Genomic DNA, 14,959 nt, shown 5'->3' with positions numbered 1-14,959 from the left:
CACCACCACCACCACCACCACTTGCCACGGAGTCCGCTCAGACTCCTGGTGACCCCGTGTGTGTGAAAGTGGGTTTCAGTGTTTGAATTGTCTCCCCGTACATTGCCCAGGTCTTTCTCCTGAGCTGCCTCAGGGGTGGGGTGGGGTGGGGTGGGGCTCGATCTCTGCCTGTCTCTCCTCACCGCTGCACGGGCTCCCTCCGGAGAGCAGCTGCCTGCCTGCCTGCGCTTGAACAGGGACTGCACGTGGCAGGCACACGCTGTGGACGGACTAAGGGGCAGCCAGGGCCAAGTGCAGCAGGGCAGAGCTGCAGAGTGAGAGGGGCCCCTGGAAGGGGGCTTACAGGCCCTCACGCACGCAGCAGCCGGTCCGCCTCCCACCACCGCACTGGTTGGTCTGCGTGGTCTCTGTTTATGGTGTCCCAAGCCCCGTTCCTTTGGGGTAGCTGCCTGTCCACTCCAGCCCTCCTGTAGTCCTTTCTTCCTGCCACCCTATCTCTGAGCTCTTCTCTCCTCCCCTCCCCTCCATCAAGTCTCAGATGGTCACGGTTCCCCCAAACCCAAAACACGCCCACTGCCATCCACTCAGTTCCGAGTCAAGGTGACCCCAATGGAGCAGGTTTCTGAGACTAAATCCTGACAAGAGCAGACGGTCTCAGCCTTTCCCTTCGGGGCGGCTGGTGGGTTTGAACGGCCGACCTTGAGGTTAGTGGTCTGACACTTAACCCACAGCACCGTTTTGTTTAGGCTCCTTCCTTTTGCCAAAGGCTTCCTTGAAGGTGGAGGCGCGGCTGAACCGCCTGCTGCGCTCAGGGCCAGGCATGGGAAAGCGAAACCTCTCTTGTTGGAGACGAGTGTTTTCCCACCTGAGCTGTGCCCTGGAATTATCCGAAAGGCTTTAAAAAAAAAGACCAACCAGTTGAATTGGTCATAGGGTTGTAGAGCTCCCTCCTCTTTTTCTACTAGCGCGGCCCAAGCTCACGTCTGTATGGGAGCAGCCTAAACGCCTCTGGCTGGTTCTCTGCAGGGGCACCCAAAGCCACCCTGGGCTTTCAGGGCTGTTGGCAGGGGCCTATTGCTCAGAACACTCTTCCTGCCTCTGCAGCACGCCCTGCCTGAGTGTGAGGAGCACCCGTGCCTTCTGAAGCCCCCCAGGCTGGATGTGGGGGGGAATGTCTTTAGGGCCGGGTACTCCATGCAAAGTCCCATTGCTGCCCCGGGCCTCCCCTGGCCTGTGTGCTGGCAGCCACGTACCGCTTCGACCAGACTGCTGGCACTGCCGTGGAACTGCCTCCCTGGGGCCCCGGCCTGGCTGGGCACCGTGAGGGAGACAGGCCGGGCTCTCCGGACGGCACTGCCACCCTCACCACAGTCAGGACCCTCCTGGGACCAGGAGCTGCAGTGGATGGACGGGAAGCTGCTGTTGAGTTTCTCCGCGGACTCAGCACCCTCCAAGCGCAGGGTGGGGATGGGCTGCGGGGGCCACCCTCGGCCGACGGGCGTGGCAGGGGGCGTGGCACACGGCCTGGGGAACGTGGTGGGGGAGTGGCTTCTCTGGAGAAGAGGGCTCAGGCCCGCCACTGCCAATGCCTGCGGACACAGAAGACCGTGGGTTACTGGGGCCACTGGACAGATCCAGCGAGAGGCAGGCCTCTGCATTCTGCCGCTTGCAGCCACTCCCACCTGGCACTCAGCCCTCCACCCATCAGTACCACCCACCCGGATACCTTCCCACCAGGGCCCAGTACGTTTCAATGGCCCCAACGCATGCTTTGTGACCACCCCAGGCTGAAGCTGTCTCTTCTCTGCATCCAGACTTAAGACCACCTGGGCATGAGCGTGTGTCTCACTGTTCTGAGCCTTGTTTTAGCTTGTAAGTGGGACAGGGAGAACCACGAGGGCTGGTCCCTGGTACAAAGGGGAGCACGGGGCCTTCTCCAGTCCCCTTGCAGGGCCCGTGTCGGTGCAAGCGCAATCAGGTATGGCACGGACATTGCAGCCCCAGAAAGAGCTCTGCTCGCAGACCAGTGACGAGGCAACCCTCGGCGCTCTGGTGCACGGTTGCTGTGAGTGAGGACGTCGACCACAGAGCTGGACAAAGCCGGCTGATTTCTGTTTTGCCTTTGATATGACTGGCCGGTGAATAAGGTCCTGCCAGTTCCTAGCTCAGGATATCCGGAACCATCGATGACATCTTTCGCCTCTCTTGAAGTTAACGACACATGCATTTCGGTCCTCTGTCCTGTGTCTCGCCTACACGCTAGCTGCTCGGATGCGACGCGGTGTCTGTGGGCAGAGACAGCTCAGCCATCCCACCTGTGGCAGGGAGGGTGGGCATGGCCATGTAGGTTGGAGGGCAGTGGAACAGACTAAGGAGGAGCACGGGAATAAGAGGAGAGGGTGGTTGGTGTCTTGTCTCCTGGCATGGTAAGAACAGATTGGGGAAACACACTTCTAGGAATCTGTGAACACAGCACACACCGTGCCCTCGTGTCTTGCCATATGGGGTGGGGGGTGGGGAACGTAAGCGGGCTGCTGGTAGGCCACATTCCATTCTTTACAAAGTCCCCCATGGGAGTCTGCAGAGGGGGTGATGGGCACAGTGAAGGGAAACAGCCCATGCCTCTGAGCTGCTGTGCTGTCCGCCAGCCAAGCCCCGCTGGCCATCCTCTGCCGGTGAGAAGGCTTGACGGGAGAACGTGTCTGGGTGTAAAAGAGTCATTGAAATAAAGTACAGGCCTGCAGACGGTAAGGAAGTTTACAATGACGCAGGTGAAAAGGCTGAGACTCAGGTGGAGGCCCGGACTGGCTGGCGGTCATGACTGTTCTCAGAGAACTCGTGATGTCTCCGCCCTCGGCACTGCTGTCGTTGCTCATTGCCGTCAAGCCAGCAACAACTCAGCACAACAGAGTGAGCCGGTGCCCCGTCCTGCGCCATCCTCGCAATGGCCCGCATGTCGGCCAGCACTAAGACACCCAGAGCGCGGCTGGTACTGACGTTGGGTTTTCCGATCGCGGGTAGAGTCAGCGGGTAGAGTCAGCGCGCCAAGGGAGACTTCATCTACTCAGTCTCCCTGGCCGTCGCCCTGGGCCCGCTCTTCCTCCTGGCCTGCTGCTTGGCAGGCGCGTTGATCATCTCTGCACTTCGTGGATGGGCTGTGGTGCCGCTGACTTTCCGGGTGTCATTTGGGGTGACCACATTTGGCTGAGCGCCCTGGAGGGTATGCCCATGTCTGGGGAGGTAGCATCTGGGCACTCTGAGAGGGTGGTGCAGGACCTGACCATGCTTTGTTCTGTTGTGCACAGGGTCATTATGGGCTGGAACCGACTTGATGGCCTCTAACAACAACAACAACAAGAAGACAGGGTGGACTCTCAGAGCTGCTGACCCCTCAGCATCATGGGAGGGGTCCCTGCTTACCAGTGCCTCCGAGGTCTCTAACCTGGGGAATGAGAGCCGTGCCAGGGCTCTCACCAGAGTTGGATAAGTGGGAGCCTTACTGGGCGTTCCTTGAGAAGGGGCAGGATGCAGTGACAGTCTGAGAAGGTCAAGACCGAAGGCTATCATTTTGCCTATCACCACAGCCTTGTCCAGCCTGCTAACCAGTGGCCCATGGCCTGAAAGTCTGGGCTACCTGATGATGAACCAGGTGCAAGGGCAGCACTGTCTTCTGAGAGATGTCTCCCCCTTGATTCTTCTGCCACTTCAGACATTCCAGGTGGAAGGAGGCCCTTCGCCCTGCAAAGCCAGCCAAAGAGCAGGATCAGGGCAGGAATCCAGGACCTTTGTCTGAAACAGCTCAGACCCAGGGGAAGAGGCAAGGGGTAGTGTTAGTGACCCCAGACAGAGCTCTTCCAGCCCCTTCCCCGGCCTCAGAGTCCTATCAGGCAGGACTTGACGAAGGCCCATCCCAGCAAGCCGTGCCCCTGGGGCTCTTGTCTGGTCGCCTTGGAAATCTGCCCAGCCCAATGGGGTGGGGCTTGTTGGAGTCCGGTCACTGGTCCTTCTCACTCATCCTGAGTGCCTTGAACAGCGTCCCCTCACGGGTGACCACTGGGCACACATGGAGAGGGGTGTGTGTGCTTACCTAGGGAGGCGGAGCGGAGGAACCCCCTCTCTGGAGATTGCCGGGAGTCTCTCTTGTCTTCCTCGGGGGGCGTCAGCTGTCGGTTTTCATCATCCTGATAGGAGAGCCTAGAACAGAGAAGGTCTGGGCTTGTTCCCACGGGCCCGGAGTGCCACCCCACAGGGGCAGCTGCCACCCCAGGGAGAACCCACACTGTGCTTCTGCACTAGGGCAAGGGAGAGAGCAGCAGGCACTTGGCATCACAAGGAATTCTGCCCAGCTCCCTGGAAACACACATTTGCCCAGTCTGCTTGTTGGGGTGTCCCGCGCTTCCTACCCAGACTATCTAGTGTGAGCCCCGGGGTTCTGCTGAAAGTTGGGGTGGGGTGGCACTCAGGTCAACATTCAGAAACCAAACTGTGCCCTCAAGTTGACTGGGACTCATGGTGACCTAGGGGGCAGGGTAGAGCTGCCCCTGTGGATTTCTGAAACAGTAACTCTTCGCCGGAGTAGAAAGCCTCATTGTTCTCCTGAGGAGTGGCCGGTGGTTTCAAACTGCTGACCTGCCAATTAGCAGCTCAATGTGTAACCCACTCTACTGTCAGGGCTCCTCTCTCTTGGGTCCAAGTTGGAAAAAGACCCTCTAGGTTCTCCCAGGAACAGCCAAGGCTCTACTGTCTGTACACACAGGTATGTGGGTGTCCCATTCCTTCCGCCGAGGCCGTTCTGTGGTCCCATAAAGTTACGATGACCAAGCCAACTGCCACGGAGCTGAGGCCAGCTCACAGTGAGCCTGCAGGACAGTGTCGGCCTGCTCCGTGGGGTCTCCCAGGCTGTACGTCTGTACCGAAGTGGACAGCCTCCTCTTGCTCCCCTGAAGGGGCCAGTGGGTTCCAAATACTCACCTCTGGGTCAGCAGTCTAATGCTTAACCCTCAGCATCACCAGAGCTCCTCAAAGCTAGGATAATCAGTTCAGAAATCCCCATCAGAGCACATGCGGTGGCCGATAGCACTTCGAGAAATGCTGTAGATCTTAAGGGTCTCTGACCAGCTCGAGAGGCCCCTGTGCCACCCCAGGAAGGGCCAGGCAGATGCCAGGGGAATCACAGAGCAGGGTGCCCTGGGTGGCCCAGCCCCACTGGACCAGGGCATGCCCCCATGGTGGGGTGCAATTCTGGGCTGCTGCAGGGGTGGTGGGATGTCAGGGGAGGAGGCTGAGGTGGAGGAAGGGTGGGGTGGGGGGCTGGAAGAGCTTAGCGTCTTTCGGGCGGGGAGTTGGTGTTGGGGAAGGCAGGCTTGGAGGAAGGAAGAAGGGAGTCAGAGAGCGCCCGGCAGCTGCCGGCTGGGCAGCAAGTGCATGCCTCTTGGGGGGCAGGGGTTGAGGGAGGTCTGACCATGGAGACCAGTAGCATGCAGCCAAAGGTCCCGGCTCCCCCGCCTAGTTCCTTGACACGGAGGAGGACTGTCCCGACTGCCTCTCTCCTATGTACAGTACAGTGTCTGGACAGGACGCAGCGTGGACAGTACGCCGTGCACCCCCGTGCCAATGCTTCTCCTTATTTCTCAGTACCTCACCTAAACACTCACTACCATGGCGCCAGTGCTGACTCACAGAGACCCGATACGACAGGGCGGAACTGTCCCGTGGGCTTCTGGGATGGTTACTCTTTCTACGACTAGAAAGTCCATCTTTCAGTCCAACTCATGACCACTACACCACCGGGCGACTGCATCATGCTTGGCTGCTGACGGTAAGCTTGGGAGAAAAGGTCGCAAGACCCACCAGGAGGCTCCAAGAAGACCCTCTAGGGCGGAGCAGAACTGCCCCAGTGGGTTTCCGAGAGTGTCTATCTTGACAGGAGTAGAAGTCTCACCTGTCTCCCTCAGGGCGGTGAGTGGATTTGAACCGCACATCCTGGCGTTAGCAGCCCGATATGTAACCCACGACACCACCAGGGTGTCCTGTGTGGGAACCGGGAATGAAGAGATCGTGGACTTCACCCATGGGCTTTCTGGAGGCCCTCACAGTCACGGGATGGTCACAGCACAGGCATCCCATGGCAAACACGTGGGTCCCAGTGAGTGAGAATCCACGAGCTGGCAGCTTCCTCCCTTCAGCCTAAATGTATCCACACACCCCGCCCCCTGCGACTGCTCCCGGGCCCTGCAGCCCTTCTGCCGTCCAGAGCACCGAGGCCTGGCCTGCAACAGCCACACAGCTGTCCAGGGACGACTACAGAACCCTTTCAGAGCACACGGCCAAAAGCTTCTAAGCCTTTCTGACTGTGACTCACCATAAACGATGTGCTTTCCACATCTCCAACACACACACACACACACACACACACACACACACACACACAGCACTCTGGGGGTTTCCAGTCTAACTTCGTCTCTTCTAGTTCATTTTAAAATGCCAGGCGCCACCCACTACATTAACCTCACGATCTGTGGGGGCAGCTTGCAGCCTGAGAGGCATGGTTCCAACTGAGCACCTCTGTTTCGTAGAAGTGGTAATGGACTCTGCAGCTCCGGCTCCGTAGATTCCGCCCTGCCCCTGGCCCAGGGGCAGCTAGGTCTCCGGGTGGAGTAGGGTGTGTGTGTGTGTGTGTGTGTGTGTGTGTGTGTGTGTGTGTGTGTGTGCGTGTGCCCGCGTCCTGCTTTTCCTACCCAGACTGTCTAGTGTAAACCACGTGGTGGTTCGGAAGGGCAGGGGGGCAGCCAGGTCAAAACTCAAAAGGTGAGCCCATCGAACGAAAGCCTCCCACACTCATGCCCTCACGTGTTTGTACTCATTCTTAGTGTGGGTAGTAATCACATAATCTGTCGACAGGTGGAGTTTACCTGTCAATTAGGTCGCAGCTTGATGACCCCATTTGGAGGTGCTAAGGAGATAAATAGCTTGCCAGAGACGGGACACACATTCACTCCCTGGGAGACATTGCTGCTGACAAGACACATGGAGCTAAGTTAGTGCCCTGAGCTGGAGGAGCCACGTGGAGACCCCTGCCAGCACTGAGATGCTTCCACCGCCACTGGATCCACAAGACTTCCCACCCACAGGCCTGTGATCTTCCTGCATTCAGCATCATTGCATGTTTTGCTTGAGTCTGAAGAGGACTTTATAGATTGGTATCAGACATATGGGCTAACATCAGACTTACGGACTTAATCTGGACTGGGCTGGGATGTTTTCTTAATGTACAATTGCTCTTGTATATAAAGCTCTTCCCTATACGCGTATGAGTGTCTATGAATTTGTTTCTCTAGTCTACTCGGACTAACACGCATGGTCAGCCCTCCGTTACATTCCGGGCCCCCCCCCCCGCCCCCCCCCACCTTATCCAAACCGTATCTTCCTCTCCTCAGCACCTCTGATTCCCAACTCCTCTGTTCAGTTTCAAGGGCGTTCACGCAGCACCTTAGACTCGTTCTGACCCAGAGCTGCAGCGGAGGGGCCCACAGGACTTTCCTGGCTTCTGGATGTGGAAGGAGCCCTAGTGGCACAGCGGTTATGCACTGGGCTGTGACCCACAAGGTCAGCCATTTGAAACGACTGCTCACGCCCTGGGGGAAGAGTGAGGCTTTCTCCATGGTAAGGAGGTACAGTCTCTGGAGACCCACAGAGCGGTTCTACCTTGTCCTCGAGGGTCACTAGGCATTGAAAAGGACTCGATGGCAGTGATTCAGAAGAGGTGACCCTCTGTCAGTTTGCATCCTCTGAACATCTGTCAGCTCTCCTTGAGAACCTCCTAAGGTGCTTCTGTTGGGCTTTACATCCACCCATGGCAGTCTCAGAAGTGCACAGTGGCCGGTTGTGCCTTGTCCAGCAGGGCGGCCTTGAGTTGGAACCAACCCGATGGTAGCATGGTTTTCCTGTTTCACCAAGGAGCCCTGTTGGCCCCATGGCCACCCACGGACAGCTCAGTGCTTCAAGCCCACCACGCCAGCATTGCTCGGAAGATAAGGCAGTGCGCTTACGTGCAGAATCCTCCCGGGACAGAGCTGCTCTGAGTGGAGCTGGCCTGGATGACAGTGGGGGGTGTTTATATTTCACGAGTCAGAAAAGCTACGCCCGTACCCTCCGACACACAAAGGTCTCTTGATGACCGTTTCTCTGGCTTTTTGCTTTAATTTGGCTGTGTGCCAGAGTCTTCTTGGGAGTCCTGGAGGTGCCATGGTTAGCCCTGTTGCTAACCCAAAGGTTGGCAGTTCAAATGCACCAGCCGGCTCTTGGGAAGAAGACACGGTGGCCATCTACTTCCACAAAGATTACAGCCTTAGAAAGAGCCCCATTTCTCACCCAAGGGGACCCTGTCAGGCAGCGTAGAACTGCCCCTGTGGGTTTCTGAGACGGAACTCTTCCTGGGAGTAGAAAGCCTCCTCTTTCTCCCACAGAGCGGCCGGTGGTTTAGCACTGCTGACCTTGAGGGGAGCAGCCTCCCCATTTCCCCCTCTAAATTTGTCTTAGTTTTTCCAACAGTGCCCTCTGCTGGGCAGCTGTGTAACAAACGGTTGGGGTCACCTATTTGTGTGTACGGAGCTGGCACTGGCCCTGGGATTGCCGTGAACGTTTAAGAAACGTGTCTTACAGGATGTCTTTAAAAGCATCTCATGGCAAGGAAGGGCCAAGCAGAGAAGGGGTCAGGCTCTGTGTGGAGAAAAAGTACTAGAGGTGGGGTGGGGTGGGGGCTTCGAGCTCTCTAAACAAGTAGCAGATGCTTTGCGGATGTTTTCCTGAGAGACCATCCTCCCCCACTCCCCCCTTCCCGTCCTTCACCCCCGGGCAGAGGGTAACTGTGCTCACATCTCTGTGGAGACCAGGCTGGGCTCGCTGCAGTACTCCGAGTCTGCTGGGAACTTCACCTCATCGGTCTCCTCCCCAGAGACCTCCTCCGGACACACCATGGCTGTCTGGCTCTCCCGGGAGCTGCACCTAAGGTCCCAGAGGGAGAGAAGCGTCAGATCCTGCAAGTCCTCCTTCGCCCTCAGCAGGGAAGGCACCTCACACCCACGGAGTCACCACGCACACAGTCCACTCTCACTCACAGTCACTACTCCTACCTACAAACTCTCACACCCCCCCTCACACAAAGTCACCACCTACGCACAAAGTCACAATTCGACACACTCACACAGACTCATGTACTGACACAGCCACACATATCTCCTTACACACGCTCACCACTCCTGCACACACTCACTCACACCACCTAGAGACACACACTCAAACGCTCTGCCCACCCCAGGGTGACCTCTTCCTTCTGCCCTTGCTGTTGAAGCCATGAAACACAGACGGGCCAGGATGAGGGCGGGGGTCGATGCTGGAGGGGCTCTCTGGGTTGGGACCCCAGGAGATCTGAGTTCGGATCCTGTACCCCCTGGCTACACAGTCACACTCAAGTTGCTTAGGTCAACTCACGCCTTCTGAAAAGTTGGGGTGATGCATGCCCTGCCTGACCCTGAGGCTTGTGGGAGAAACAAAGGCAGAGACAGATGAGATGGCACGTCGGAGGAGAGAGAGGGCCAGCTGGGAGAGAGGCCCTGCTACTGGGAGCAGGGCGGTGTGGCCGGTGACTGGACAGTCCCCTTCTTTTATTGCAATAAAACCCTGGTGGGGTTTGCTGAGCAGAACGGAGATGTGTCTGTCGTCATATTCGGACAAATCTTCAAGTTTGACACTGGCTCCTTAGAGTAAAGGCTCAGTAAAGCCCCAGATGGAATGGTTGGTTCTTCTGAGCAGAAGAAGTGAGCCTAAGCCCCTCCCTAGCCTGAGACCCTCCTGAGCCTGAGCGAGTCTCCCTGTGCCTGAGACCCTCCTGAGCCTGAGTCTCCCTGAGCCTGAGACCCTCCTGAGCCTGAGTCTCCCTGAGCCTGAGACCCTCCTGAGACTGTGACCCTCCTGAGCCTGAGTCTCTACTGAGCCTGAGTCTCCCTGTGCCTGAGACCCTCCTGAGCCTGAGTCTCCCTGAGCCTGAGACCCTCCTGAGCCTGTGACCCTCCTGAGCCTGTCTCTACTGAGCTTGAGTCTCCCTGTGCCTGAGACCCTCCTGAGCCCGAGACCCTCCTGAGCCTGAGTCTCCCTGAGCCTGAGACCCTCCTGAGCCCGAGACCCTCCTGAGCCTGAGTCTCCCTGAGCCTGAGACCCTCCTGAGTCTGAGTCTCTCCTGAGCTTGAATCTCTCCTGAGCCTGAGTCTCCCTGAGCCTGAGACCCTCCTGAGCCTGAGTCTCCCTGAGCCCGAGACCCTCCTGAGCCTGAGACTCTCCTGAGCCCGAGTCTCTCTGAGCCTGAGACCCTCCTGAGCCTGAGTCTCTCCTGAGCCTGAGACTCTCCTGAGCCTGAGACTCTCCTGAGCCTGAGTCTCTCCTGAGCCTGAGTCTCCCTGAACCTGAGTCTCACTGAGCCTGAGACTCTCCTGAGCCTGAGACCCTCCTGAGCCTGAGTCTCTCCTGAGCCTGAGATTCTCCTGAGCCCGAGTCTCTCCTGAGCCTGAGTCTCCCTGAACCTGAGTCTCACTGAGCCAGAGCTTCTCCTGAGCCCCAGGCCTACCTGAGAACCGGGCCCCTCCTGAGCCTGAGCCCCTCCTAACCATAAGTCCCTCCTGAGCTTCAGCTGTTCCTGAGTCCAAGTCCCTCCTGAGTCTGAGTCCCTGCTGAGTCTTAGCTGCCTCTGAGCCTGAGGCTCACCCACACCAGAATACGCCTCAGACTCGGATGACTTTCCCCTTGGCGGGTAGGGGCTCCTGCTAGTTTGGCCATGATGGGCCATGACCCGGTTAGCTCTGGTCCAAATGTTCTCCCCATTCTCGTGGTCCTCCTCTAAGTCGCTCCCACCATCTTTCCCCCTATAGACTCCAGGAGGGCCCCGGGGAAATCTCCCAGCCGACTCTGCCAGAATGAGGATGGGTCGGGGCAGAGGTCTCTGGGGGAGGCCCTCACAGAGTTGCCCACCCCAAGGCCAAGAGGAAAGGTGAGGCACACAAGGCTGGTGATGGAGCGGGAGGACCGAGATGTGGAAGGTGCTTTGGTGAGGTGTGATGGGGTGAGCTGGGGTGGAGAATGGCCGCAGGCACGCAGCACCGTTTCTTGGGGACCCCTGTGCACAAGGCGCGCTGGCCCATTCCCGGCAGGAGCAACTTGAACACTGCAGCCACAGCGCTCAGCGTTTAGCTGTAGGGCGCAGGACAAGGCCCCGGAGCTAGAACGTTGCTAAATCCTTCTTCACCAAGTGGCAGCTTAGAGCCCTGAGCGTTGTGTTGACCAACTGCTATGGGCAGTGGACGGGTGGGGGGTGGGGGTGGAGCTGGCATTTAGTGATACCTCCTATGCGCCAGCATGGTGCTAGGGACTCTGCAAATGTTCTACGTCATCCATGGGCGCGTTTGTGGGGAGAAGATGGAATTTTCCCGATGGCTTCTTCTCCCATCTCAGACCCAAACACCAAACCAATCTGTGTTGAGTCGCTCAGGAATCATGGTGGCCCAGGGTGAACTGTGCTTCCCGGGGCGTCCCTATTTCACACAGAACCAAATGATCGTAAAAACACCCTTTGCAGAAGGCCGCGGGGTTGATACTGAGCTATTACTGGCAGGTACAAACCCTCCTTCAGAGGGTTTGAAGAGGCAAGGGAGTGCCAGGGAAGAGTCCCTGCAGGTTGTAGGAGGAACATCGGGCAGCAGATAAGGCGGTGGAGGGCATAGGCCCTTGAAACGTCGATATTCTCCTACGCAAAACCAACCAGCCTTTCAGCTCGGCGCCCGAAGTCCAGTTCTGAGCTCAATGCCTTGCTCACAAGGCGTCGAGACGTCTCCAGGGACGTCTCCTGCGCTGACGGGCCCACTCAACATGGCTATTGGGAAGCTAAACCGACCAGTCTTCCAGAGAGTCAGGTGGATGGAGGATGGCCAGTTTGACTCGCCATTGTCTGGCCTGTGAATGCCCTGGGGGCAGGGGCTTTTGTATGGGACCACTTGAACTTCTGTGGAATGAAGGCAAGGGACAAGCATGCTGGTGCCTTGGGTGCATTTGCAGCATCAGGACCTCTGTCCGGGGCTGGAGAGAGACACCTGCACTTCCTGGTGCTCTGCTGACCTAGACCTGCCCAGCCTGCTCCCAAGTGAGTGTCCTCCTCTGAGTGAGCAGCAGAATCCAGGGGGCTGCAGCAAGATGCAGAGGGTGGGGCACCCATCCGGAGGACCCCAAGCTGCTGGTATAACAGGGAGGAGAGCCTCAGTGTCCCAAGCTGTTCTTCCTGGGGCCCAGAGCACGGAAGGAAGCACCCCATCCCAGCACCTCGTAGCAATTCACCCTGCGGCCCCAGGTAGCAGAGGGGGAAGGAATGAGCTCGCCAGGGTGGGGAGGTCATCAATGACCAGGAATGATCTGATATGAAGACAGACTGGGCCAGTGCTCCGGAGAAGGGCCACCCTCCTGTATAAAGAAGAGGGGCCATGCCATTCCCTCCCCGGTGGGGTGGGAGGCCAGGTTTGGACAGAGACTTGGGGATGGGTGAAGGACCAGTTCTGCTGTATGGGCCTCTCAGTGGGTCACAGACCAGCGGCTCCTCCGCTCTGCAGGGCGGTGAGAGGAGAGGAGGCACTGCCCAGAGGTGTGGCACCTCTGCGTACTACTGGCCAGTGGGACGATGCTGTCTTTTCCCAAGGACAAGACTTGGGAGGGCTCGCCTAGCTCTCTGGGGCCCACGGCAGCAGCCTCTATCCCCAGACTGAGCGGTGCGTGGTGGGTCTGGGGGCCAGACTCCCTTCCAGCCCATCTGCTCTGGGCCCGAGTGTGGGATGCCCTGGCTCACCCACCCTCCTGCTTACCTCTTGGAGCCGAGCTTCCAGGCTGACTCCTGTACCCGGATGGCAGGAGACAAGGGGAGCCCGTGGCCCTCCACGGTGCTGACCGTGCCGGGGTAGCCGGTGGGGCGGGGGAAGCGGCCCAGGGCCGTGTTGTTGGCATTGTTGATGTTGGCGTTGGAGCCAGTGGACGAGTAGCTGCTGGGGGTGAAAGTGGAGTCCACCAGTTTCTCGTGGGAGGGAGACTCGGTGTCGCCTTGGCTGTTACCCGCCTTGTTGATGTGCAGAGGGCGCTGGGTGGTGAAGGTCTGGGGGAGGGTGCTCCGGCCTTCGCTTTGGTAGTAGCTGACATGGTTGCCGAACAGGCCACCGGCCCTCTGCAGGCAAGACGGGGTGGGTAGGTGGAGGAGAACGTACCGCCCCTCCTCTGAGGGAGAGACCCTTGTAGCCGGGTCAGAGAGGTCCCGGGTGGGAAGGGTCTGCCCTCCGGAGGGCCACAGCCACAGCCGGAAGCACGTGGCAGAGGGTGAAGTGCCCCATCCGCGTGGCCGGGCAGCCTGGCAGGGAAGGGCCTAGGCACTCAAGCTATCCCCCTGCCCTCTGGAAGAGGTCCGGGGTGGCAAGGGCAGGACCTCCACCTGTGTGGGCACTGGGCCAGGCAAGGAGGCTGCCGAGTGTAAGAGTCATTCCAGAAGTTTTTGAGGAGCCCCTTTGAAGGCCGGAATGGGGTTCTGAGGACAGATCTAGGACGGCAATGCTGAGCTGCAGCCAGCTGCGTGGTTTGCTAGAGAGCACCGAGCGTGAGGGCCGGGGCCATGGAGAAGCAACGAGAAGAGCCTAAACTAGATTAAAAAGGGAGGTCCAACCAGCTCACGGAGCCTAGCCTGCATTGGCCAGTTTGGGACGAAGGTTCTACCACATCAGGTTTGTGATCACCTCCCTTTCTGCAGGAGCGTCTTAAAAGGGTCAAATCAGGAGCCAAAGTTCTCCCCAGCAGTTTCTCCTCGTCCGGGGCTGCCCCTGAGATTTGGTGGAGGAGCATTTTGAAAGCAAGCAGAGCCTCTGCCCCGGGTCTGCCCCGCCGGGATTCCCACGGTGCCAGGTCCCTGGGCCGTTTGGCATGGGCTTATGGAGCGAGCATGAGCATGACAGTGGGAGCACCCCAGGGTGCATGGGCTCTCCTCCTCCTGGGTGTGCCTGCAGCCCAGGACCCAGGCACGGGGTGGGGTGGCAGGCGTGAACACGGCCCTGCCACACTTGCCCTCAGTAGCTTCTTCCTTGCTCTGGAGGGGCCTTTTAGGGTTAGGCAGGGCATGAGAATGAGTGGAGAGCTGGGAGGTGAGACTTGGCGTTCCAGGACTGAGGCCAGCCTCACGGTCTAGGCTAGGAGAGCAGACATGGAGGGGACTGTGTGAGCTGAGGCCACTTGTACCACCTCGAGAGGACAGCCCCCACTGGTCCAGCCCTTTGTCACCAGGTGGAAATGCCAGCCCCTGTTGCCAGAACGTCCGATTTCCTCCCTCCCCCGAGAAAAGCCAGTGATCTAGATGTCATGTCCAACGCGCCACATTTTCCAGGGCTGCAAGCAGAACAGGTCTGCAAGTGAGCTGTGGTCCAGGGGCCACCCCTCGGCAAGTTTCTCTTAGGAAACACCTTGAGCAGGCACAGAGCTCCTCCTCTCGTTCTCCACCATCAAAAGCACCGAGAATTGCCCTGGGGAGTTCTGGCCTGAGATGGAGTCAGGTTGGAATGGTGAGGGGGTGGAGACAGCTACGAGGGATGAGCTGGGGACCTGCTGAAGTTCAGGCCTTTTCTCCCTGGAATTTCTTACCCAAAACAACGCACCCTCTTTCGCTTTCACACGGACCCTCGTCGAGGCCCCAGAGTGTGGCGGTGGCATCCACCTACCCTGAAGATGTCATCTTCTGAGGTGGCAGACACGGCCTCCTTCATGGCCTTGTCCAGCTCCTCCTCGGCCGCCAGATCTCCAGAGATGGCGCGTCGGATCTCGGGTCCCAGGTCGTGCAGCGTGCGCAAGCCAGCCTGCAACCCAGAGGACAAGTGAGGCCCCTGGTCTGTTTCTACCACAG

The 14,959-nt window shown here is 58.6% G+C and overlaps 1 protein-coding gene across 1 annotated transcript in view; it reads right to left on the bottom strand.

The window, feature by feature from the left end:
• The window catches only part of CACNA1C (calcium voltage-gated channel subunit alpha1 C), an 865,289-nt gene that overhangs the window by 3,766 nt on the left and 846,564 nt on the right, over positions 1-14,959 (bottom strand). The window contains exons 43-48 of the mRNA XM_045295927.1: positions 14,778-14,958; positions 12,894-13,246; positions 8,875-9,003; positions 4,088-4,194; positions 3,635-3,738; positions 1,254-1,589 (exon numbers count right to left, since the gene is read on the bottom strand). Coding sequence (XP_045151862.1) covers positions 1,254-1,589; positions 3,635-3,738; positions 4,088-4,194; positions 8,875-9,003; positions 12,894-13,246; positions 14,778-14,958 — 1,210 coding nt within the window. The remainder of the gene's footprint in view (positions 1-1,253; positions 1,590-3,634; positions 3,739-4,087; positions 4,195-8,874; positions 9,004-12,893; positions 13,247-14,777; position 14,959) is intronic.

This window comes from Echinops telfairi, unplaced genomic scaffold, assembly GCF_000313985.2.
Source record: "Echinops telfairi isolate 266 unplaced genomic scaffold, ASM31398v2 ScPeMD7_6273;HRSCAF=7185, whole genome shotgun sequence".
Classification (NCBI taxonomy): domain Eukaryota; kingdom Metazoa; phylum Chordata; class Mammalia; order Afrosoricida; family Tenrecidae; genus Echinops; species Echinops telfairi.
The sequence above is the reverse complement of the archived record's forward strand: the minus strand, read 5'-3'. Positions and strand labels throughout refer to the sequence as shown.